Source organism: Cnephaeus nilssonii (assembly GCF_951640355.1).
Source record: "Cnephaeus nilssonii genome assembly, chromosome: 8".
NCBI classification, from domain to species: Eukaryota; Metazoa; Chordata; class Mammalia; order Chiroptera; family Vespertilionidae; genus Cnephaeus; species Cnephaeus nilssonii.
Genome location: NC_137079.1, coordinates 1,592,964 through 1,618,692, shown reverse-complemented (window position 1 = coordinate 1,618,692; position 25,729 = coordinate 1,592,964). Strand labels below are relative to the sequence as shown.

The 25,729-nt window shown below is 53.0% G+C and overlaps 1 protein-coding gene across 1 annotated transcript in view; it reads right to left on the bottom strand.

Moving 5' to 3' along the window:
* The window catches only part of CSMD1 (CUB and Sushi multiple domains 1), a gene marked incomplete at its 5' end in the record, with an annotated part of 729,782 nt that overhangs the window by 198,799 nt on the left and 505,254 nt on the right, over nucleotides 1-25,729 (bottom strand). The window contains 2 exons of the mRNA XM_079779355.1: nucleotides 723-835; nucleotides 15,797-15,900. Of these exons, the coding sequence (XP_079635481.1) occupies nucleotides 723-835; nucleotides 15,797-15,900 (217 nt within the window). The remainder of the gene's footprint in view (nucleotides 1-722; nucleotides 836-15,796; nucleotides 15,901-25,729) is intronic.

Here is a 25,729-nt window from a genome sequence, read left to right as displayed (position 1 = left end):
AGCAGCAGGAGCGAGGGAGGGGGGAGAGCTTGCAAAGTTCACACAGGTCACTCCGGGCTCACCCTATCACGTTCTACTTCTGTTCATCATAAAACGCTTCGGACAGACAGCACACAGACTGTGCTGAGGTGAGGCTCTGTTCCCCGAGGCCCTCCTCACACACGGGACCCCGGCAGCAGGGGCAGCGTGACGGGCCCAGGGAGCCAGGCCCCGGACCCATCGCTGAGGTGGGGCCCCCCAGTGAACTCAGAGGGGAGCCCCTGCAGGCAGGAGCCCCACCTCCCCACGCTGTGACTCTCCTGCCTCTGCACACGGGCTTGCCCTCCTCACGGGCCCTGGTCCCGCCTCCTCCATGAACCCCAGGGGTGCAGGGGACGCGTGTGACCCGCGGATGACACGCACACGCACCCTCTGCTCACAGTCATCTCCCTGAGTCACACGCCCAGGGGCCGGCCGTGTAAAACCCCGAGAGGCACCGTGTCACGGGCTCGGCTCCCCGTCTACACTGGGTCTCGCTCTTTATCTGCTGCAACCACGGCCGACGCCACGCCAGCCCCGCCTTTGGGAAGTTAAACATCTGCTCTGCGCACGGAGCCACGAGGCGTCCCCGCGGCGAGGGCGGAGAGTTAGTCCCTGTGCCACGGCCGCGGGGACGGGGTTCTCCTTGTGTCTGCCACCCGGCTGCCCCGCCCAGTAGAGTGCCCTGCCCCCGCGGGGGGTACCTTGGTAGACGGCCTTGAACCCCGGCGAGGCGATGCTGTCGTCCGACTGCAGGTGCAGCCACATCTGGTTGCTCAGGCTCACGATCAGGTCAGGGACGCTGGAGCCGGTGAGCCTGCGGGCGGAAGCGGGAAGCCGTGGTCACGCACCATCCCCTCTGCTCTCTCCCGGAGGCGCGGGCACTCGGCCACACGAGCCCGACGCAGGCGGCCGACAACGTGTGTACACGCTGGTGACGCTGGTGGCTCGACTCAGAAATGACATGGACTTTAATAAGCAGGCCTTTACCACCTGTCACAGGGTGTGTGCACATTGTGGGGGGAGACCTTACATGTAGTAACACCTCCCTCAAAGAACCAATGGCCACGTGTAACTCATGTTCCCATTTAAACCTCAGCATCGCAGGGGACCCACAGTCATTAGATCCATTAAGCAAACGTGTACCTTTTGTTCTAACGTAAATGTAAGGTGACCACGGCCCCCTGGGTCTGGAATGAAAGGGCCTGCCCTGGGCAGGATTTGGGCCCTGAAACGGGGCGGGTCTTGGACCAGGGCTGGGGGCTGGTCACCTGTGAGGGACAGACAGCCCCCCATGGCCGTGGGGACACCACGTCACACCGTCCACATGAAAGCACCCCCAAGCTGAGGAACGTTCTCGTTCGTTAACAAAATGCTAGGTTGTCTGGCCTGAGTCATGCAGAATGTTAACCTCAAAGCCTCTACTAAAACATGTCGAAGGATGGAACGGTCCTCAGCACTAAACACAATGCCCTATCGAGCCGAGAGGAGATGTGGAGGAGACTGAGTGCATGTGACTCGGTGACAGAAGTCGGTCTGAAAGGCCGCCTGTGTGACTCCGGCTCTGTGACCTCCTGGAAGAGGCGGAACTACGGGGCAGGGACAGGTCAGGGGGTGCCGTGGGGAGGGGGGAGGGGGAAGGGGGAGCCCGGAGGGTGTGGGGCAGGGGAGCTGCTCTGTGTGACGCTGAGGTGATGGACACACGTCATCACACGTCTGCCCCAGCCCCCGGGGTGCACAGCACAGAGCGACCCTGACGGCCACGGCGGACTCGGTGACGATGGCGTGTCCGTGCAGGCTTCTCCACGGTGACAGGTGTCCCCCTGGAGGGGTGGGTGGTGGGGCCGTGCGGCGGAGGTGACTGTAGGGGGAAATCTCTGTGCCTTCCCCTCCATTTCGCTCGGAACCTGAACTGCTCTGAAGACAGAGTGTCAGCATGGGTATCGGTGCCCACAGGCCACCCCGCACGCGAGCCCCGGAGAAGGACGGCACAGCTGAGAGCTGGCAGCGGCCCGAGCGGCCCTCTGCATACCCGTGGCCGGGTCACCGGGGTCCGTGAGGACTGGCTGTGCGTTCACAGAGCAGCGCGGCCCACTGCCAGCCGGGCTCGGAGACGCGGGCCGCAGACGGAGCGCGACGTGCGGACGGAGCAGCGTGTGGGAGCGGAACAAGCGCCCGAAACCAGTCCGTGCAGCACACACGTCTGATCAAGGAGGCCGCTCGGCCGTCAGCAAGGAGATGTGGGGATGCGAACAGGTGACAGCCCTGTCCGTCACCCACTCACCGCCCGCCAAGCATTCTCCCCGGGGTGGGGCGGGGCGGGGCGGGGCTGGTGCTCCAAGAAGAGAAAGCACAGCCATTGCTTTGTTCCTTCCGAGCCCGAGCAGCCCGCACTGTCACACACAACGTGGACAGGAAGGAAGGACGCAGGGACTGACGTGCCGTCTCTAAGTAGGGATTTCTTTCTGAACATTTGTATTCTGTGTTAGAAAGACTGTTCCTCTATGACTGGCTGTTCTATGTGCGTGTCTGATTTGAAAAAAATATTTCTTCCCTATCGTCCATTGTATTGACGGGCAATATACACAGAAGTGTGCCGACGGTGTCTAGTCCGACTTGTGAGTGTAAAGCTGTAATATTTAAACCGTTCAAGGAATATCTTTCATCTTTCACTTGAAACTATTCTACGCAAGCATGTTACACGTGTGTGTCTCATATAAGCATCCTATACTTGTTTTATATTATTCTGAATTATTTATATTACTAGAGGCCCGGCGCACGGAATTCACGCACTCGGGGGTCCCTAAGCCCGGTCTGCGCCCTCTCGCAGTCCGGGAGCCCTCAGGGGATGTTAGACTGCCGGCTTAGGCCCTGGGGAGCAGGTCTAAGCCAGCAGTCGGACATCCTTAGCGCTGCCGCGGAGGTGGGAGAGGCTCCGGTTACTACCTCTGTGCTTGCCAGCTGTGAGCCCAGCTTCTGGCTGAGCGGCGCTTCCCCTGTGGGAGCGCACTGACCACCAGAGGGCAGCTCCTGCATTGAGCGTCTGCCCCCTGGTGGTCAGTGTTCATCATAGCGACCGATCGTTCTGCCGTTCGGTCAATTTTCATATTAGCCTTTTATTATATAGGACTTTTACGTAGAGAGTTTTGTCTTCTTTAGAAAATATTTAATGAACTAAAGTTCATTTTTTTTCCATTTTTATTAGTCAATTATTTTTAATTATCCCTTTTATTGAATTGCATTCATTTTCCCCAACACTTTAAGATGTCATTCTGTTGTCTGTTTATTTGTTTGTTCCTATTGTGAAGACTTCTATGAGTCTAATACTTGATCTATTGAAAATAAAGTTTCTTTTGTATAAGACCTTTTCTTGTCCTGATTTTCAGCAGATTTACTATAAAGTGCCAGGTGAGGTTTTTTCCGCATTATCCTGACGGGCTTATAGAATTCCTTGAATCTCCATCTTGATGTCTGTTGTTGGTGTTGAAAAAATTAATGGTGATTATGTCTTCAAATATGGGTTATGTCCCATTTTCTCTCACTTTCCTCTGGAAGTCCAATTACACATATAAGTTCTGTAGTTACGCCCCTCCCCCCCCCCCCCCCCCCCCCACTGAGATCTCTTTGGGTTCAAACCATATGTGTTGAGTTCTTATTGCAAATATTCTGTTTTTCAATTTTTACATTATTCTGGGAAAATTCAACATTTCATTGATTTTCTTAAACATATGAATCATAGTTAATTATAAAAGTCCCCAAGTATTAACTGCAATGGCTAGGTGGCATCTTTTACTTTTGTCTATCTTCAATTTTGTTATCTTTTCAAAGAAGCACTCTTAGTTTTATTGATATTTTGTTTTAATCTCTGTCATTTATTTCCACTGTGATTTTTTGTTATTTCCTTTCTTCCACTTACATTGGACTTTTATTCTTGATTTTTTTTCTAGTTCATTTAGTTGTAGGGTTAGATTGTTTGAGATTTTTCTTGGTCTTGAGGTAATGCTATGAACTTACTTCTCAGAACTACTTTTGCTGTGTCCCACAGATTTGGGGGTTGTTGTTATGTACAATTTCATTTGTTTCCAGGAATTTTTTTTTTAATTTCTTCCTTGATCTTGGTAACCCATCCATTGTTTAATAGTATTTCAATTTCAATTTTGAATGATAGCCTTCCTGGGTAGAGTAGTCTCGGTTTCAGATGCTTGGTTTTCATTATCTTGAATACTTCATGCCATTCCTTTCTGGCTTGTAGTGTTTCTGTTGAGAAATCAGCTGAGGGCATTATGGGAGATCCCTTGTAGGTAACTGACTATTTCTCTCTTGCTGCCTTTAAGATTCTCTCTTTGTCTTTAACCTTTGCCATTTGAATTATGGTGTGTCTTGATGTGGGTCTCTTTGAGTTCATCTTGTTTGGGACTCTTTGTGCTTTCTGAACTTGTGTGATATTTTTCTTCACCAGGTTAGGGAAGTTTTCTGTCATTATTTCTTCAAACATGGTCTCTACACTTTGTTCACTTTCTTCTCTCCCTGGTACTCCTATGATGCAGATGTTGTTACCTTTCATAGTTTCCCAAAGTTTCCTTAAACTATCCTCATGCTTTAAAAAAAATTGCTGCTATGATTGAGTGATTTTTGTCTACCTTGTCTTCTGATTTGCTGATTTGATCCTCTGCTTCCTCTAACCTATAGTTTATTCCCTCCAGTGTATTTTTTATTTCATATATGTCATTCTTTACTTCTTACTGGTTGTTTTCCTCGGTTTCTATGTACTTTTTCATGCTGTTGAGCATTCTTAAAACCATTGCTTTCTACCTGTTTCTGATAAATTGCTTGTCTCCATCTGATTTAGCTCTTTTTCTGGAGATTCCTTCTATTCTTCCATTGGGGCCTGTTTCTTTGTTTCCCTATGTTATCTGTTTCTTTGTGCTTGTTTCTACATATTGGAGAGAACTGCTCTGACTCCCAGTCTGGGTGGAGTGCCCCATTGTAGGGGATGTCCCGTGGGATCCAGTGGCCTGGCCGCCTTGGTCTTCCGAGCTGGGTGCTCTAGGAATGTCCCTGGTGTGGGAGGTGAGGGCCCTCCTGTTGTAATTGGGTCTTGAAAGCTGTTGTCCCATTAATGGGTGGGCTTGACCCACAGGCTGGCTGACTGTGAGGCTCAACCCAACCACATGACGCCAACTGTAATCCTGGGGCTGTCAGAGCAAAACAAGACCAAACCAAACACTACACAGAATCAAAACCAAATCAACAACCACAAGAAAAACAACCACAAAAGACAAGAGACCACAAGAACTAGAGAATAATAATAATAAAAAAAAAGAAACAAAACAAGAGCCCTTTTTGGTGTGGCTCAGTTGGTTGGTCATTGTTCTGTGTACTTGCTGGTTTGATTCCTAGTCAGGTCACATGCCTGGATCACAGGCTTGATTCTTGGTAGGGGGTGTACAGACGGCAGGAGATCAATGTTATGCTCTCATATGGATGTTTATCTCTCCCTCCCCCTTCAACTCTCTCAAAAATCAATTGAATGTTTTAAGAAATAAGTAAAAAAAGAGAAAGAAACCAAAAAAAAAAGAGAATACAAAAGAAAGGAAGATAAAAAAGAATAAGAATAAAAAATAAAAATATAAATGTAATAATAATTTTTAAAAGTAATAATAATGAATAAAATAAAATATAGAATCAGAAAAGAAAAACCATAAAAAGAAAAAAAGAAAAGAGAAAAATTGAATAAGAAAAGGAAAGAGAGAAATAAGAGATAGGAAAGAAAAAAGGGGAGAGAAAAAAATATTCCCTAAAGTAGACCATATTCTGGGCCAGAAAATAGACCTCAACACATATAAAGGAATTGGAATAATACTAAATGTATTCTCTAATCATAATGTAATCAAACTACAAACTATTTACAAACAACAGGAAAATTTCAAACCATGTGTAAATTAAAACAAAACAAAACACCCTTTAAAATAATTCATGATTCAAAGAGGACATCACAAGTGATATAAAAAAATACTAAGAACTGAATGAAATGAAAACAAAAATATGTTGGATGCAGCTAAAACTGTGCCAAGCGGAAAACTTAGAGTACTTGAAATAATCACCCAGGTTCCTACCTCAGGAAATTATAAAAAGTAAAGCAATGTAAACCCAAAGCAAGCTAGAGGAAGAATATGATAAAAATCAAAACAAAAAATTCAAATAGAGAATTAATAGAAAAATAATCTATTTTTTAAAAATCAATATAACTGATACACCTCTAAGAAGAGTGGGAGAGAGGAAGAGAGAGAGAGAGAGAAAGAGAGAGAGAGAGAGAGAGAGAGAGGAGGACAGGGAGGGAGAGAAAGTACTACTATCAGAAATAAAATAGTAGATATAAAAACAAATTTACCAGTCATTAAAAAGATGATAGAAAGTATCATGAACAATAGTAGAGCTATAATTTTGACAGTTAATAAAAATAAACTAATTCCTTAAAAACCTCAAACTACCAAAACTCAACCAAGATGAACTAGTCAGTCTGCATAGCCATATACCCATAATTAAACTGATGTTATAATTAAAAGTCCCCCCCCACGCAAATAAATGTATAGACCCAGATGGTTTTACTGGATAATTCTACCACTCTTTTACAAAAATATTAACACCAGTGTTTCATAAACATCTCTAGAAAATAAGAGGAAAAAATACTTGCAAACTCATTTCAGGTGACCAGTATTAATCTGATACCAAAATGAGAGGAAGAGTAGAGAGAAGGAAAAGAAAGAAAGAAATAAAGAAAAATATAAAGGAAGGAAGAAGGAAAGAAGAAAGGAAGGAGGGAGGGAGGGAGGGAGGAAGGAAGGAGAAGAAAGAAAGAAAGAAGAAAGAAAGAGAGAAAGAAAGAAAGAAAGAAAGAAAGAAAGAAAGAAAGAAAGAAAGAAAGAAAGAAACATTACACACCAATATCTCTCATGAACTTGGGGACATACATCCAACAACAAAGTCCTAGACAAACTGAACCCTAAAATGTATAATAAGAATTACACTCCGCCATAAAGTGGAATTTATTCCAGTCATGGAAGGCTGGTTCAATATTCAAAAATCAATCCCTGCAATCCATCACATGAACAAACTGAAGAAGGAAAACATTATGCTAGTTGACACAACAAAGCGTTTGATAAATGACAGGACACACAGTGTTCATGAATTGGAAGACTTAACCCAGTAAACAAATGAATTCTCCCCCAATTATGCCCCAGGGTTAATGCAATTCCTATCACAGTCCCAGCAAGGTCTTTACACACACATACACACACACACACAGACACACACACACAGACACACACACACACACAAGGTTATTCTAAAAGTTATATTGAATGGCACAGCTCAGACTAGCTAAAAAGACTTAATAGCTTAAAAAAAAGGCAAAGACTCCTTAGACTTGACCCTGAATCACAAGTTATAAAGAGAAAAGTGCATAAATTGAACCTCATCAGAATTAAAAACTTTTTCTGTGTGAGGACCCATTTGAAGAGGAGAAAAAGTCTCATGACAGACCAAGAAAAAATATTTGCAAACCACATGTTCTGCCAATAACTGGTCTCTAAGGAATAGGAGAACTCTCAATGTTAAAGGTAAGAAACCAAACACTCCAATCAGAAAATGGGTAACAAAGAGCAAGGAGGACACCCAGATGGCAAATACGCACATAAATACATTCAGCATCAGCCGCCCTCAGGGAAACGCTTACAAAAGCCACAGAGAGCGACCACTGCGACCTTATTAGAGCAGAAATAATGTGCTGCAAGTCCCAGTGCTGATGAGGGTGAGGGACCGGACCACTTAGCCATTGCTGGCGGGAATGAAAAACACGCAACCACTCCGGAGGACAGGCCAGCAGCTTCTCACAAAACTAAAAATGCAGCCAACTAACCTGTAACCCAGCAATTGCACTTCTGGGGAAATCTGCTCAAGGGATATGAACACACATGTTCGTACTAAAACTTGCAAACAAATGAAGACAGCAGTTTTATTCACAACAGTCAAACAATAAGCCATCCAGGTATCCTCCAGGGGGTGAGCGTGAGACTGCGGGTCATCCACGCTGTGGACTGCGCCTCAGCAAGGAACAGAGAAGATCCACTGAAGCAACCAACACTCAGGGCACTGTGCCGAGTGAGAACAGGCAAGCAAAGAGGGTTACACAGTGTATGATTCCTGTATGCAGCATTGCTACAATGTCACAGTGTTACAGATGGGAGTATGCAGCATTGCTACAATGAAACAGTGTCACAGAGGGGAGTATGCAGCATTGCTACAATGTCACAGTGTCACAGAGGGGAGTATGCAGTATTGCTACAGTGTCACAGTATCACAGATGGGAGTATGCAGCATTGCTACAGTGTCACAGTATCACAGATGGGAGTATGCAGCATTGCTGCAATGTCACAGTGTTACAGAGGGGAGTATGCAGCATTGCTACAATGTCACTGTCAGAGCTGGGATTATGCAGCATTGCTACAGTGTCACAGTGTCACAGATGGGAGTATGCGGCATTGCTACAATGTCACAGTGTCACAGAGGGGAGTATGCAGCATTGCTACAATGTCACAGTGTCACAGAGGGGAGTATGCAGCATTGCTACAATGTCACAGTGTTACAGAGGGGAGTATGCAGCATTGCTACAATGTCCCAGTGTCACAGAGGGGAGTATGCAGCATTGCTACAGTGTCACAGTGTCACAGAGGGGAGTATGCAGCATTGCTACAATGTCACAGTGTTACAGAGGGGAGTATGCAGCATTGCTACAATGTCACAGTGTCACAGAGGGGAGTATGCAGCATTGCTACAATGTCACAGTGTTACAGAGGGGAGTATGCAGCATTGCTACAATGTCACAGTGTCACAGATGGGAGTATGCAGCATTGCTACAATGTCACAGTGTTACAGATGGGAGTATGCAGCATTGTTACAATGTCACAGTGTTACAGAGGGGAGTATGCAGCATTGCTACAATGTCACAGTGTCACAGATGGGAGTATGCAGCATTGCTACAATGTCACAGTGTTACAGATGGGAGTATGCAGCATTGTTACAATGTCACAGTGTTACAGAGGGGAGTATGCAGCATTGCTACAATGTCACAGTGTCACAGATGGGAGTATGCAGCATTGCTACAATGTCACAGTGTCACAGAGGGGAGTATGCAGCATTGCTACAATGTCACAGTGTCACAGAGGGGAGTATGCAGCATTGCTACAATGTTACAGATGGGAGTATGCAGCATTGCTACAATGTCACAGTGTTACAGAGGGGAGTATGCAGCATTGCTACAATGTCACAGTGTCACAGATGGGAGTATGCAGCATTGCTACAATGTCACAGTGTCACAGATGGGAGTATGCAGCATTGCTACAATGTCACAGTGTCACAGAGGGGAGTATGCAGCATTGCTACAATGTCACAGTGTCACAGAGGGGAGTATGCAGCATTGCTACAATGTGACAGTGTCTCAGATGGGAGTATGTAGCATTGCTACAATGTCACAGTGTCACAGAGGGGAGTATGCAGCATTGCTACAATGTCACAGTGTCACAGAGGGGAGTATGCAGCATTGCTACAATGTCACAGTGTCACAGAGGGGAGTATGCAGCATTGCTACAATGTGACAGTGTCTCAGATGGGAGTATGTAGCATTGCTACAATGTCACAGTGTCACAGAGGGGAGTATGCAGCATTGCTACAATGTCACAGTGTCACAGAGGGGAGTATGCAGCATTGCTACAATGTCACAGTGTCACAGAGGGGAGTATGCAGCATTGCTACAATGTCACAGTGTTACAGAGGGGAGTATGCAGCATTGCTACAATGTCACAGTGTCACAGATGGGAGTATGCAGCATTGCTACAATGTCACAGTGTTACAGATGGGAGTATGCAGCATTGTTACAATGTCACAGTGTTACAGAGGGGAGTATGCAGCATTGCTACAATGTCACAGTGTCACAGATGGGAGTATGCAGCATTGCTACAATGTCACAGTGTTACAGATGGGAGTATGCAGCATTGTTACAATGTCACAGTGTTACAGAGGGGAGTATGCAGCATTGCTACAATGTCACAGTGTCACAGATGGGAGTATGCAGCATTGCTACAATGTCACAGTGTCACAGAGGGGAGTATGCAGCATTGCTACAATGTCACAGTGTCACAGAGGGGAGTATGCAGCATTGCTACAATGTTACAGATGGGAGTATGCAGCATTGCTACAATGTCACAGTGTTACAGAGGGGAGTATGCAGCATTGCTACAATGTCACAGTGTCACAGATGGGAGTATGCAGCATTGCTACAATGTCACAGTGTCACAGATGGGAGTATGCAGCATTGCTACAATGTCACAGTGTCACAGAGGGGAGTATGCAGCATTGCTACAATGTCACAGTGTCACAGAGGGGAGTATGCAGCATTGCTACAATGTGACAGTGTCTCAGATGGGAGTATGTAGCATTGCTACAATGTCACAGTGTCACAGAGGGGAGTATGCAGCATTGCTACAATGTCACAGTGTCACAGAGGGGAGTATGCAGCATTGCTACAATGTCACAGTGTCACAGAGGGGAGTATGCAGCATTGCTACAGTGACAGTTTTGCAGATGCAATACAGCCAGTGGTTGTCATTCAGGGACCAGTGGGGCAGAAGGAGATGGATGTGATGATGAAATGCTGACCAGGTGAGTTTTGCAATGTTGGGACTGTTCTGTGTCTTGGCTGTGGTAGTGGATTGCATGAACTTAAGTGAGGAAATTGTGTAGAACTTAACACATACCCATACAGGGTAATGCACGTAAAAATGGGGATATCTGAGTTGAAATTGGTGAACTGCAGTTTTATTACAGAATTGATGTTTTATTACAGATTTGCAAAATGTTAGCATGGGGAATGGGGCACGGTTAACAGGGACCCCTTTGTCTGAACACCTGGGGCCCAGACCAGTGAGGCTGCCTGCTCTGTGCGTGGCCATATGTCAGCGCTCTCCGTGTCTTCAGCCACAAATGAAGACAGTACCCTTGTCACGGGGTCTCAGGCTTTCTCCGATTCCAAGATGTGCAGTGACCACCCTGCTGATGGCATCAGAGACGCGTGCACCCACACATCCACCCCCGTGTCTGCTTGGTTGTGGCTCTCCCACAGTCTTTTCAAAAATGATTTTACTGGTTTTAGAGAGAGGAAGGAGAAGGAGAGAGAGAGAGAGAAACATTAATGAGAGAAGCATCGACATCGACTGGCTGCCTCCTGCACGCCCCCTACTGGGGACCGAGCCTGCAACCCGGACATGTGCTCTGACTGGGAATCGAACCAGTGACCTCTTGGTGCATAAGTCAATGCTCCACCACTGAGCCACACCAGCCCGTGAAGCCTTTCGGCTCAGGACAACGGCAGGGACAGTCGCGCAGGGACCAGGGCAGCTCCGGAAGGAAAAGGCAGTTTTAAGATGACAGGTCAGCCAGCCACGGGAAAGGACTCGCCTCCTCACGCGCCAACCCTCCCAGGTCCTCAGGCAGAGCCCCAGGCTCCGACTTCCCGGGGGCGACTGTCTATCCCCCAGGGGAAGGCGCGTTTAAAAGCGGGACCCGGTGCCCGCACCCCAGGACTGGACCGCCCGGAGTTAACGCATCTCCTGTCCCCGTCCCCGCTGCCAGTGGCTGCGAAGGCCAGAGGGCCGGGCGGAGCGCACCCGCGCGCGCAGTTCTCTGCAAAGTGAGTTCGAGAAATCCATCAGGAGACGTTCTCAGAATGGTCTCCACAGAGACTTGTGACATAAACCCTTTGATTCTGTTTGCAGTCCGTCCTTCCGAAAAAGTCCCCTTAGGAACTTCCTGCCCCTCTTGGGGAGATCAGGTTGTTCAAGAGGCCACCGACATTCGGTTTTTCTCCTTTTGGCCAAGAAGGTGAAGAAAATAAAAAGCCACTGATGGGAAGGAGAGTTTTTTTTACTCCTCACCGGAGGATATTTTTCCATTGGATTTTTAGAGAGAGAGGAAGAGAGAGGGAAAGACAGAGAGAAACACCGATGTGAGAGAAACACATTGATGGGTTGCCTCCTGCACGAGCCCCAACCAGGGCCCAGGCCGGGGAAGGCTGGCAACCGAGGTACATGGCCTTGACCAGAATCGAACCCGGGACCCTTCAGTCCACAGGCCGCTGTTCTATCCACTGAGCCACACCAGCCAGGGCAGAAATGAGAACTTTTAAAACCACATTTAGGGTAAGTCCATTAGGCTCTCAGGTTCCAAGGTTCTCCTGAAATCCGAGACCGGGGGGACTCCGTACCCGCCCCCCAACAAAGGTGAAAGCGGCAGACCGAGCTGGGGGAGGGGCACCCCGCCCGGGATCCTTAAAGACGGGACCCACGTGTCTTCCGGACCGTGGATCACGAGACTCGGCGGTGCCACGTCCTCTGTGGTGCCAGCGGTCCCCGTCCGGCCACGTCTCCATCAGCGGTTCACTCCGCGCCGAGAACGCCCCACGCATCGCGTCCGTGGGGGAAGCGCTTGCTGACGGACTCTAACTTACCCGCTGATTCCCGGACGCCAGCGGCGCTCCGATGTTCCTTCCTCCCTGCGGTTCTGTAGACCCAGGAGGCATGGCGCCGGGTTTTCTTTCCCTGACGGCGCTGACTCAACGCCCAGCGATCTGCTCCATTCTGTCCCCGGAGGGCACTGGGCCGGATGCGGCCGCTGTTTGGTGCCCATCTGTGGCCTGAGCTGCCAGCGCGGTGCCCGCCCCCCATCAGGGAGACTCGGGCTCGCTGTTCTCGGCGCTGAGACATGGGGGCACACTAACAGTGACCGTGGGGCCTCGCTGGGCCTGGTTTGCGGCTTCACCCTTTGCGGCTCCCGTTTAGGAGGCGGTTTTCCTCATTTGTCCAGCGCATCCTTCCTTACGGGACGCTCGGTGGTCATGAAGCCATTTGTGTGGTTGCCGCTCCTGCCCCCGGTGCTCCCCATGTTTTACCATTTTCTCCGGCCGCGGGGGGAGGGTTTATTACACACACTTCATACTTCACAGCGGAGAACCGGGCAGGAGCCCAGTGACCGCCCTCGGGCCACGGGAGGGATGGGGCCGTGCAGGCTGAGCACAGTCAGCAGGAGCCTCACACAGCCCCCGGGCCGGCCCGGCAGGAGTCTGCGTTCTGATGAATAAATGGCATTTTCAGCCAGTAATTTGGCAACAAAGAATAGTTATTTGGTGAGCGTGTGGGGAAGAGTAAAATGATAGAAACTCCTGGTGGTTGCTGGAAAGCCTGCATGTTAATGAAGACACCCCAGCCCCAGATTCCTGAGGCTCCATGCTGGGAGAGCAGACAGGAGACTGCACTGGGCCAGCTGTTTGCGGGTGGGGGAGGGGAGCGAGGCTGTCAGTGAGACTCAGAGATCAGGGCGCCTCCACCAGACTGATGAGAAGCCGGGCACTGCAGCTGAGTTTCCCAGTGTGAACGCCACCTCCCACCTGCACCAGGTGTGGGACACACTCCCACCCGCACCAGGTGTGCCTCACACACTCCCACCCGCACACCAGGTGTGCCTCACACACTCCCCCACCCGCACCAGGTGTGCCTCACACACTCCCACCCGCACCAGGTGAGCCTCACACACTCCCACCCGCACCAGGTGTGCCTCACACACTCCCCCACACACACCAGGTGTGGGACACACTCCCCCACCCGCACCAGGTGTGCCTCACACACTCCCCCACCCGCACCAGGTGTGCCTCACACACTCCCCCCGCACCAGGCGTGTGGATGGGACACATCTATCTGTGCTTTGGTTTGATCACGTGTGCGATGAGGATGTTGCTAAGCCGGCTCACAGGGCTGAGGGGAGGGTGCGGAGGACAACACGTGGGCACTCAGCTCGGTGCGTGGTGTGTCCTGGGAGACACTCAGCGTTACCTTGGCCATGCCCGGCGCTGTTGCTGTCATGCTTCTGTGAGCCAGGGCCAGCACCCTGATGCTAACTGCTCGTGGTGACCGCAATGGACAAAGATAAGTATGTCCCAGGTCAGTGAGTGCGGGAGCACGCCCCCGTGTGGCCAGAGTGCAGCCCAATCTTTTTTTAATTTTTAACTCTTGTGCTGATGTTAGTTTTTAACTTATTGGTGATGGTGTAGAGACGTCCCCCGTTTCCTTCCCTCACCCACCCCCCCGCACCCCGGACTTCCCCACACCGCTGTCTTCATTTCTGAAGGTGCAGAAAGGACTTCGGCTGCGGCACAGCATAGACGTGAGCTACCTGTGACTAACTGTGAAATCAGAGAGCAGCGGAGTGTGGCCGCCAGTGCTGTTCTGGGTTGTTCTGGCAGAATAAATCCTGACCTTGTCGGGGACGAGCTTTCTCACCAGTGCTCGGCCCAGCAGGGGTGGCCCAGTGGCTGAGCCTCAGTCAGCCCATGAACCCAGAGGTCACTGGGCTCTGCTCGATCCCCAGTAGGGGGCGTGCGGGAGGCAGAGGATCGATGATGTTTCTTTCTCATCAAAGTTTCTTCTATCCCTCTCCCTGCCTTTCGCTCAAAATCGATAAAAACATACGCAAAAGGTTTTTGCTAAAAAAGAGGACAGCCTCCCCTGTGTGCTCGGACTGAGGAGAGCCGGCGAGAACCCTGCTGAGTGCTCTGTGACTGAAGCCCTGCCGGGTCTGTGGGGTCAGGGGCCACGCCTGCCGCGACCTGTGCCCGGGAGGCCGGTGAGCCAGCCGTGCCCGGGGGGAAGCCTGTGAGCCAGCTGTGCCCGGGGAGGCCGGTGAGCCAGCTGTGCCCAGGGAGGCAGCTGAGCCAGCTGTGCCCGGGGAGGCCGGTGAGCCAGCCGTGCCCGGGGGAGGCAGGTGAGCTGGCTGTGCCCGGGGAGGCAGGTGAGCCGGCTGTGCCCGGGGAGGCCGGTGAGCCGGCTGTGCCCGGGGAGGCCGGTGAGCCGGCTGCAGCCAGGGCCCTCGGTGCCGAAAGGCTGGCAGCACAGACACCCTGGGTCCCGTCTGTCTCCACAGAGCAGGTCAGAACAGGTGGCCCTGTCCTCGCGGCCCCGCGTCTGCAGGAGCTGGAGTCCGGGCGATGCTGCGGAGCAGGTGGGTCCTCAGGGGCAGCCGGGACGCGGGGCCATCCTAGTCCCCTGCCCGGATCTGAGCCCCACAGACACGCAGGAGGTGCCCGACTCCCCAGTCCCGTTGCCAACGATGCAGCTGCACCTGGTGCGGGGTGTAATGGGAGGCCGTGCCTCATTCTAGAAAGCACTTGTTCTTACAGAAACCTGACGTGCCAGAGCCCAGGGGAGAGAGAAAGGAAGTGGAGAAGTGCATCACCCAGAGGGCGTTTTCCCATTGATTGTCAGGGGGAGCGGGAGAGAGAGGGAGACAGAGAGGAACAGCAATGTGGATGCGAGAGACACATCCATCGGTCGCCTCCTGCAGGAGCCCCGACCAGGGCCCGGCGGGGGAGTAGCCAGAAAACAAGGTACATGCCCTTGACCGGAATTGAACCCGGGACCCTTTGGTCTGCAGACTGGTGCTCTGTCCACTGGGCCACGCCGGCCGGGGCTGTTTGCCTTGTCTCTCACGGTTTGGAAAAGCATGGGTTCCGATCACACAGCACCCGGAGGAGTTCTCCCGGACTCCGATTTGGACCCAGGAGCCCAGCCGCTGTGACCTTTATCCCGCGCCGCGCAGAAACCCATCTGCCCAGACCTGCGCACACCCACGCTGGCCACGCCCCCAACGCGTGCGAGGAGGGAAGGGACACACTTACACGTACAAGACGGTCCTGGTGTCGCCCACCTTGCCGGCGTCGCCCACGGTCAGGGTGTCGTAGCCCCGCTCCAGCTCGAACTCCTCGAAGGCCAGCTTGATGACCTGCGGGGACAGGAGAGCACTGAGCACCCTGGGACCTCCGACTCGGCCAGCGCCTTCCAGCGGGGCTTCCACCGGCCCCCCCATCCCACCGCGTCCCCCATCCCACCGCGTCCCCCATCCCACCCGTGCTGCCCCCCATCCCACTGTGTCCCCCATCCCACCGGATCCCCCATCCCACTGTGTCCCCCATCCCACTGTGTCCCCCATCCCACCGCGTCCCCCGTGCTGCCCCCCATCCCACCGCGTCCCCCATGCTGCCACGCTGCCCTGGGATTAAGGACACGGACCATGGTGCCCCCGGGGAGTGAACAGAAGTCAGCATCGCGCTCCTCCATAGTTAGTCCTCATCAGCTCCACAAGGGACATTAACCGTATTACGCTTTAAGTCAAATATCTATCAAATATTTAGGTTAACACTTTTAGTGCTGGGAGTGACAGGAAGAAAACGCAGTCTAATCAAAAGCAATGTTGATTATAATTAATGAACATATGTTTGAAGGATACCTAGAACTCCATGAAATGAGTACTTTCAGAGAAGTGTATGCATATTTTATGTAATTATTTACATTAACATCTGAAAAAGAACTTCTGAGACTAGAAAATTGTCCTCTGCATGTAATTTGCAAAGGCTTGAGGTGCTTTTTAATGTTTGCTTTTATAAAGAACACCCCGTCGTGGGGATGAGCGCGTGACTTCTAGGCAAGACGGCTGCTCTCTGACGCACAACACAATCCTGTTCTCTGAGCTTCTTTCCGCGGACACGGGCCTTTCCTCCTGAGAGAGGGATGCTCCTTCAGGGACCAATCCGTGATGAAGGGGAGAGAGCGCGGGAGGTGTCGTACAGGTGGACTAGAACCCACGGAGACCGGAAGGGACAGACAGCTGACAATCATAGATGACAGATGGATAGATAGATAGATAGATGTAGATGGTAGATAGATAGATAGATACATAAATAATAGATAGATAGATAGATAGATAGATAGATAGATAGATAGATGAAAGATAGAGGTAGATGATTGATAGATAGGTAGATGGTAGATAGATAGATAAATAGATAGATGTAGATGGTAGATAGATAGATAGATAGATACATAAATAATAGATAGATAGATGATAGATAGATAAATAGATAGATGAAAGATAGAGGTAGATGATTGATAGATAGATAGATAGATAAATAGATAGATAGATGTAGATGGTAGATAGATAGATAGATAGATAGATGTAGCTGATAGATACATAGATGATAGATAGATGATAAATAGATGATAAATGCAATAGATAAATATGATAGATATGATAGGCATAATAGATGAAAGAGATAGACTGATACAGACAATATCTAAATGAAAGTGGTAGAGATGACAGATAGAAACAGATGATAGAAAGATAGGGGAAACAGGTAAGTAGGTAAGAGAGAGAGAGAGAGAGGGAGAGAGGGAGAGAGGGAGCAGGGAGCAGGAACCCTAGAACTGCAGAGACAGCTAAGGGATCCGTGTCAGAGGAAATCAGAATCTCTGGACTCTTATTAAAACGCCTTCAGATGCTGTTTGTTAGACCAGCGGAGAGGCCTGAGGGACGCGCGGAGGCGGCTCTGACTCAGCTCCACCCGTGTGCGCAGCCCCGCCCGGCGCTCCCAGGCCGTGCGACGTGCGGTGGTCGAGTTGCCGTCTGAAAGTCTCAGGGAGCTTCGTGACGGGCATCGGGATGTGTGTGTAACGCCCACTCTTCCCAGGCGGCGTGTGCGTGAACACGTGACCGGAGCACCTGGTTAGAAACAGGCCTGGGGCTGGAGCCGCTGGGGCCCAGCCTGACCCGCCTGTGCAGCCCGGCCCGGGGGGGGGGGGGGGGGGGGTTTGGGTTCGGTTGGTTTCTTCCCACGGGTCCACTTATCGGGGACCATGTCCCCCTCCCTCCACGGCGCCTTTCCCGTGGGGGGGCTGGCTCCGCCCTGACAGCAGCCCGCAGAGGCGCCGTCATCCAGTAACACCAGCGCCACGCTGGCCGGCTGGCGGGTGCCCAGCAGGGCTGTCCCTCCGAAGGGGCTTCCGTTAGGGTGGGAGATGCCACTTGTGATGCTTTCCAGCCCCGGCCGGGGCGGGGGGCTTTGTCCGGGCTCAGCCTGGACCATCACCAGCGGCTGCTGTCAAAGGACCGCCTTTACCTGTGCTGGGAACGTGGCCTCGGACATAAGGCAGAAACACACATTCCTAATGCAGCCTGCCAACAGTTCCCGTACAGCCTCCCGGAGATGCAGGCCGGCAGGATGCCCGCAGAATAGGTGCTTGTTTGTTTAATCCTCACCTGAGGACATGCTATTGATTTCAGAGAGGGGGGGAGAGGGAGAGGGAGAGGGAGAGGGAGAGGGAGGGGGAGGGGGAGAGGGAGAGGGAGGGGGAGCGGGAGGGAGGGGGGAGGGAGGGGGAGAGGGAGAGAGAGGGAGAGGGTGGGGAGAGGGAGAAGGAGAGGGAGAGGGAGAGAGACTGGATTGGATGCCTCCCATATGCGTCCTGAGCAGAGATCACACTGCCACCTCTCCTTGTGCGGGAAGGTGCCCCAGCCAACCGCGCCACAGCGGCCAGGGCAGCAGAAGGCAAGGACAACGAACACCGAGTGCGTGTGAGGCCGGCAGCGGGTGATCGGCATGCGCAGTGAAACGATGCCCACAGCCAGGCTAGCCACCTGTGCTCACATGGACACCGTGTGGTGAGCGCGCCCGAAACCCCGCAGCCAATGTCCAGTGAACTACATGGTCACCATCATTATGTTCATCCTCATGGGAGGACATGTTTATTAATGAGAGAGAGAGAGAGAGAGAGAGAGAGAGAGAGAGACAGACGTCAGCTGCCTCCCACAGGCACCGACCGGGGTTGAACCCGCGGCCTCGGTGTGGCCCTGCCTGGGAATCGATGCCCAGCCTCCGGTGTATGGGTGGCATTGAGCCCGCGGAGCCGCCCGGCCGCGCGGTGTGCATGACCAGCCGCAGTCCCCAGGCCCTGACTAATCTCTCTCCGTGTTCGTCCTACAAAGCTGTGCCCTTGGCCCCTGGTGATGCCATCCCAGCCGCTCCCCGTGGACCGGACTCGCTGAGGCCCCGCCTCTCGGTGGGAGCGGGCGGCTCCCCGGTGCGTGGCTGATCGCACCGGCCACTGCCCTGCAGGCGCATCACGCCGGCACCAACGCCAGGGCCTATCTGTGAGGCTGAATACGATTCCGTGGGACGGGCATGCCACAGGTCGTTATCCACGCTTTCTCCGTGGACGGCGGGGTTGCTGTGCCTGGGCTGTTGGGCATGGCGCTGCCACATGCGTTACCCTGCAGGGTTCAGGGCATCCAGCCGAAGGGCTCCTTGTTTCTGACGCACGTGCGTGCTCCGGCCTGGGCCCACGGCCGCTCACACTCCTCGCCCGAGTCTCTGCAGGACGGCGGTGTCTGGGTGGTGCCCGGCCCATTCTGGCCAGACGTCAGTCCCTCTGGCAGCATCCCGCCCCTTCCCTTCCAACGGCCCAGTGTTCTGAAGCGTTGTGCTGGCCGGCTGGCCTGCCTGCCTCCCTCCCTCATGGTAGGGGCCGGGATGGAGGCTGCCCCGCCCCAGGGAGGCCCTGACCCCCCTGCCAGCATTTACGGAATGTGCTCCGCCCAGGCCCAGCGCCAGGATGAAGACAGAGAGAAGCCAAAGTCCTGGTCTGCAAAGAACTCAGAGTCTACAAGGGGTGGGGGATAAACACAAAGTGATTGTGTGGTTTTTAACTTTACAGAGAGAGAACCCGCAGTCACAGCAGAGAAAAGGGAGGCCTTGGAAAGAAGGCCTGGGACTCAGGAACGTGAAGCGCGCAGGGGTGTTCCGTAGACACAGAACAACGACAGAAGGTAACACTTAGTGCAACCGCTTCTTAATTATTGGAGATAGAACTGTTCGCTGTGTAGGTACAAGTGGTTCACACTGTTTACCCAGTTCTTCAGTTTTCTTACTAAGGAGTTGGGGGGGGTGGGGATAAGAGAAACAATTTAAAGTTTGTTCAGCTCCTGTCAATACTATTCGTGCAGCTATGACCCCGGTATATCTTCCTCTGTCAACAGCGACCCTGTGGGCCTTAGTTGCCTGCCCATAGCGCCACCTAGTGGTGAAAATGGAGGCAAAAGTCAGAGCTAAAATGTCCCAGCATGCTCTGCAGGTGTCAGTGTCCCAGCATGCTCTGCAGGTGTCACTGACTTTGCAGGAGAGAAACATGGTTGCAACTTTGATGTAAATACAAATGCAAGTCTTTCCCTTCACTGCCTCAGAACCAGCTGGGACAGGGCTGTTGGCTGTGCCGAGGGTCAGGGCTGAAGTAACAGGATCCCTGGAACTGGGGGCAGGTGCGGCCTGGCGGGGCAGCATGCAGGGCTGGCCATGGAGGGTGGCGGGTGGGTGACCATGGAGGGTGGCGGGTGGGTGGCCATGGAGGGTGGCGGGTGGGTGGCCATGGAGGGTGACGGGTGGGGACAGGATGGGGTGAACGTAGCCACCACTAAGGCAGCCCCTGCCAGACATCTGGGCGTGCACACGCTTTGCCACGTGGGGCCATTTAACCCTGGACACCTGAGCGGAGATGCGTGTCCCCGTCTCAGTCTGTCCCGGAGCCATCCCTAGCTCCATTCCGTCCGGAATGAGCCCTCTGTGCTGTGACTTCCCGATAAACGGGCCCGGCTGCCCACGGCTTCTCCGCCGCGGAGGCCTGTGCTCCGGGAAGAAGGGCGGTCGCGACACCGCAGCGTCTCCAGAGGGAAGAGGGGCCCACGCCGTTTCGGGAGAGAAGGCGGGGTGTGCGAAGGGCAGAGACCCACATTCGACAGGAACCCCTCAAGCCCACACCAGCCCAACGCCCTGACGCTGTCCACGGCAGGGGATGCTCACGCGCAGCCACAGGCCACGGCTCCGCGGGGGACAGGGAGGTGTTTGCCGGTGAAGGTGAAAGAGGCTCACCGCGGAGCTCTGAGTCCTATTAAACCTGGGCGAGGCGCCAGCGCACCCGGTGTTATCGAGAAAATCATCCAATATGCGCTCAGACGGACGGCAGAGGCCGGCGATTTATTAAAAATGGGAGGCGGGGGATGTGAGACCCACAGCACAATGACCGCCGCAGAGCAGAGCAGAGCGTCACTCCACGCGGCAAAATGCAGAACTGGTCTTCACAGAACCGGGGCCACTTCTGCGCCCCACCCGTTTTCATCCACGAATGCATATGTTTAAATAAAATAAAATAACTTAATTCAGCAAACGGGTTGGGAGAGCTGCGAATTCCTCTGCAGCTTGAAACGTGGGAAGTGCGGCCGGTCGGCGTCACCGGGGAGCGCCCATCGCCTGGCAGACGATCCGGATCCTTCCAGCCGCACGCGCAGACACGCTCTTTAGTGATGACATGCAGGACAACACTGCTCTGGGAAATGGCACCGGGCACTCCAGAAAGAACTCCGAGAATGCCGGGACAGCAGGGACCACTGAGCTCCGTGCAGCGAGACGCGGTCCCACGGAGGAGCAATGAAGACGGGACAACGCGACCCGGCAAAATAACTCAGCGCGCAGAGCTAATGCGGGGTGTCAGAAACGGAGGGAGGAGACAAATGAGAAACAGCTAATCACGCCCCAAAGAACCGTCTCACTGAGTTGTTGGTGTGATTCTCGCCTCCCGTGAGGGCCGCGGGACGGAACACTTCATTACACGTCCTATTTGTTAGACTTAATTATTAGACGCAGCCAGACTCCGTGCCAACCTCAAATAAATCACCCCAATCAATGTCACCCGCCCGTCGCTCCGGCGCCATCTGAACGACGACTCACCGGCAGCCGCGGGCGGGCCCCTGCGCGGCTCAGACGGGGATGTGGCAGCGCTGCAGATGGAGAGGGATGTGGCTGTCTTTAAACAACTGCACGCTAGCCAGCTTTTGTTTCTCTTGCCGCACTGAGCACGCTTTTCCGAAACCAAAGTTAGAGACTCCGACTTGTGGGCCTTCCCGTCCCCTGTGCAAATATTGGGGTCCCTTTCACATTAAAGGGAAAAGCAGATAGATGGAACACACTAAACCACCGCCATCTCAAACACAATGACTCATCATCCCCGGGGGGCAACATTACCAGCTCTTTGTCTTGCCCAACACATGGAAATTACGTTTTAATGTGTTGTTTTTTTCCCCTTAAAATAGCTGCTCGCTCCGTTTCTTATTTCAGTCCTGCGGGCAGGGCTCTGAGACAGTGAGGACTGGGCACGCGACAGCCCCCGGGAGACACACGCTCCCGCTTCTTGCATTTCTTTGAAAATACTCCCAACCGTCTGAGCTTCCCTCACTCCATGACACGACCTCCACCTCCTCATCTCTGGCCACGGGCGGACTCTGTCAAGACGAGCAGACCTGGCCGCCTCCTTCATCTCCACCTAAATGTTCCTGGTTTTACTCTCTCTTCATTTGCTTCTGTCTCTAAAATTGGCTCCTACCGCCCTGGCTGGTGTGGCTCAGTGGATAGAGCGTCCGCCTGCGGACTGAAAGGTCCCAGGTTCCATTTCCGGTCAGGGCACATGCCCAGGTTATGGGTTCCATCCCCAGTGGGGGGCATGCAGGAGGCAGCTGATCCATGATTCTCTCTCATCACGGATGTTTCCATCTTCTCTCTCCCTTCCCCGTCATCTCCGAAATCAACAAAAAATATATTTTAAAAAAATGGCTACTACCATGTACTTCACTCTCAGTCACATTTACACCCCAAAGTGGGAAGGAATCCGGATACTCAGGGCCACTTCTGTGGGAACTCCATGGCGAGGGGACGAGCGGGGTACAAACACCTTGGAGACCCCCAGCCCAGGGGACGGTGGTTGGAACTGAGCCTTTCATGGTGTGAGAGCTCCTTCCTGTTTAGTCGGATGGCATTCCACCGTGTGCAGGGACCACAGCGTGCCCACCACGCCCACATTTGGGGAATTCCGAACAAGCCGCTCTCCGTCAGGGCAGGGTGCTATGAGAACATACGGGGTACCTCGTCCAGGGCAGTTGTGGGGCCGCGTGGGGAGAGTGGGTTTGGTTTTGTGGGACCCCCCACACTGTCCTCCTCCGCGGCTGCCCCACCCGCATCCCCAGCAGCGGCGTGTGAGCTTCCTGCGGCCCGCGCCCTCCCGCTCGGGGCGAGGTCAGTGCCTGGTTTCGGCCATTCTAACAGCCGTGGCGTGGCATCCAACATTGTCCAATAGTCATTCTTAAGCCTAAGGTTACTCAGACACATACAAAGCCCTCGCCTTGCACAGTGAGCGAGCCCGTGTTTAGTAGCCACGTCTGGTCTGCCTGGGCCTCGCCCCACGGAACCCCCTCGGGACGTGACCTTTGGAGGTGAGGGTTGGCTGCGGGCCCTGGAGAGAGCGCAGGGGCCACGTCAGCGCCCTAAGCCGGGTCAAAGGGAAAACGCGTTTCCAGTGAGAAGGCAGCGCTCAGTGGCCCCTGAGAAGCAGTGCCAGGACCGTGCGTCTAAGAGTGAATGCAGCCCGCCCAGGCCCGGCGCCAGGAGTTCACCCGCTGAGCTGCGTGGTCGCCGGCAGGGGCCTGGAGGGCCGTCCTCGGGGATGAGACTCGCGCATCGGGCCATGGATTCCACCTGAGGATACACGTGGAGCTCCGCCTTCCCGGCCAGCCTGGCGCCTGGGCATCAGCCTGCGCCCTCTGCCTCACCCTGGCATCCGATCCATCACATCACGGCAGCTCGATGGCTTCAAAGCTGCTCTCTCCCAGCGGCCCGCGACCCGCCCTGATGTTTACATCTGCAGTGGGAAGGCTCCGTGGGAAGCGATGGGAACAATGCATCGCAGGAACATCTAACGTGAGATGCCGCCACTGAGTTAACATGGGGTTGTGTCCACAGTGGCCCCGCCACCGGACCTCCGCCAGAAGGCGTCCTGGCACCGTAACAGGAAACATGGGCACGTGCCACTCCCGCACAGACATCGTTCTCAGCATTAGGGTCCCTCACCGCTGGTGGGACCACCCGTGTACAGATGGGGGACACGCCACAGAGCTTAAGCCATTCACCCCAAACCTGACCACTTCATGATGGGGTCCACGCAGCTTCACGGAGCCGTCCCTGGTGAGGCGTCGTTCAGGTTAGAACAGTAACCTCTATTCTCACGTTGAAAATGGAAAGCCTGGAGCCGGTGCTTAACGTATATTTATAGAGAGCGATGGGGGCAGGGTGGGAGAGCGTGTCGACAGGTGTCTATAAATCGTAAGATAAACAGTGTTTGCTCCCCCTCATCTCTATGGAATATAAATCGTCTTAAACTAGGAAGTGGTCCAGCAGAAGCAAATCAAAAGAGGCACTTCTTCCCGGCGGGGACGATGCCCCCAGTGATGCTACTGCGACCGTGGAGGAGCGAGCCCTCCTGGGCACATGGAGCGGGAGGAAGCCCTCCGGACAGTCCGTCTACTTTAAACGGTGAGGGGCTGAATGCCCCGCGCACTGCAGACACAGCGAACAGCTGCCCACAGAAGGGCTATTCTGCAGAATGTGCCGTCCGGGCCACGTGTCCACCACAAACCAACCACCCAGGCTGAACGAAACGCAGCCACGGCCTCTGGTGCCACCAGCGACGCCTCCCCCTTAGACCCCGCCCTCTCACCTGGACAGGTGGGCTCAGGTCACAGCCGGAAGCAGCTCATGTCCTCTACACATCACACCGTCCTCTCCTGCTTTCTCCGTCACCCGATCCCCCGAGTGCTCGGACGCGCCACACGCTGAAAATCCACCTTTCCCAGCATGCCTTTCACCTGGGTGACCAGGTGACAGACTCTTCCTCAAAGACGCTATCGGAGAGCAGAGAACATGCCAGAAAAAGCCAAGATCCCCGGCGCTACCGTGTTCACCAGCCTCAAAGCATTCCCAGTGAGAAACCATCGAGTGGGACAGAAGGTCTCCAAGTGGCACCCGTGGGCCAGAGCGGGACTTGGCCACCAAAAGGGACACTGCAAATGTGGGTCTGTGGGGCCACGTGTGTGGGGACAGAGCAGCCTGGGCAGAAACCGTGGCTGTGGGACCATTGAGACTCTCTGCTCCGACACTGAAAACTGACAGACAGAAAACACCTGGACAAATTATTTCTGGAAATCGTTCTCTCTTCAAATATGAGGCTACGGAGACTCATGAAGGTCCCAATACCGTGTGTGCATATAAATGTGCACTTGATTGGCATGTATCTGCAAAAATAGGATAAGTCATGTGAGCCTTTGACAACTGAGTGTCAGGCAAAAGTGCGCAACGCGTGGTCACCCGGACCCCTTCGGCGCCCCAAATGGTGTCCCTCCTGACAGTGTCTGGAGGACGGCGCTTTAATAAAAGCTGTCACCTAGACAATTTCAGTAGAAGGCTAGTACACTGATTTATTGAAAACTAGGCGTATCATCATTTCATCACAATTTTGAATTATAAAGTTAAAGTGATGCATACAACATTGATCTGGATTTTCTCAACGGAATCCGACGACCTAAGCCAAGCGTTGTGTCTCTAAGATGCGAGGTGCCACTCGCTCATGTGTTTTTTGCTAATCCCCACCCGAGGGTATTTTTTCCACTGATTCTCAGAGAGAGTGGAAGGGAGGGAGGAGGAGGGCAGGGATGGACAGAGAGAGAGAGACAGAGAGAGAGACATCAGTGTGAGAGAGACACATGGATTGGTTGCCTCACCCGGACAGGGGCCAGGGATCGAGCCTGCCCCCAGGTACGTGCCCTTGACTGGGAATCTAACCCGTGATCCTCTGGTCCATGGGCCCACGCCCTAACCACGGAACAAAACCAACCAGGGCCACTGACTCAT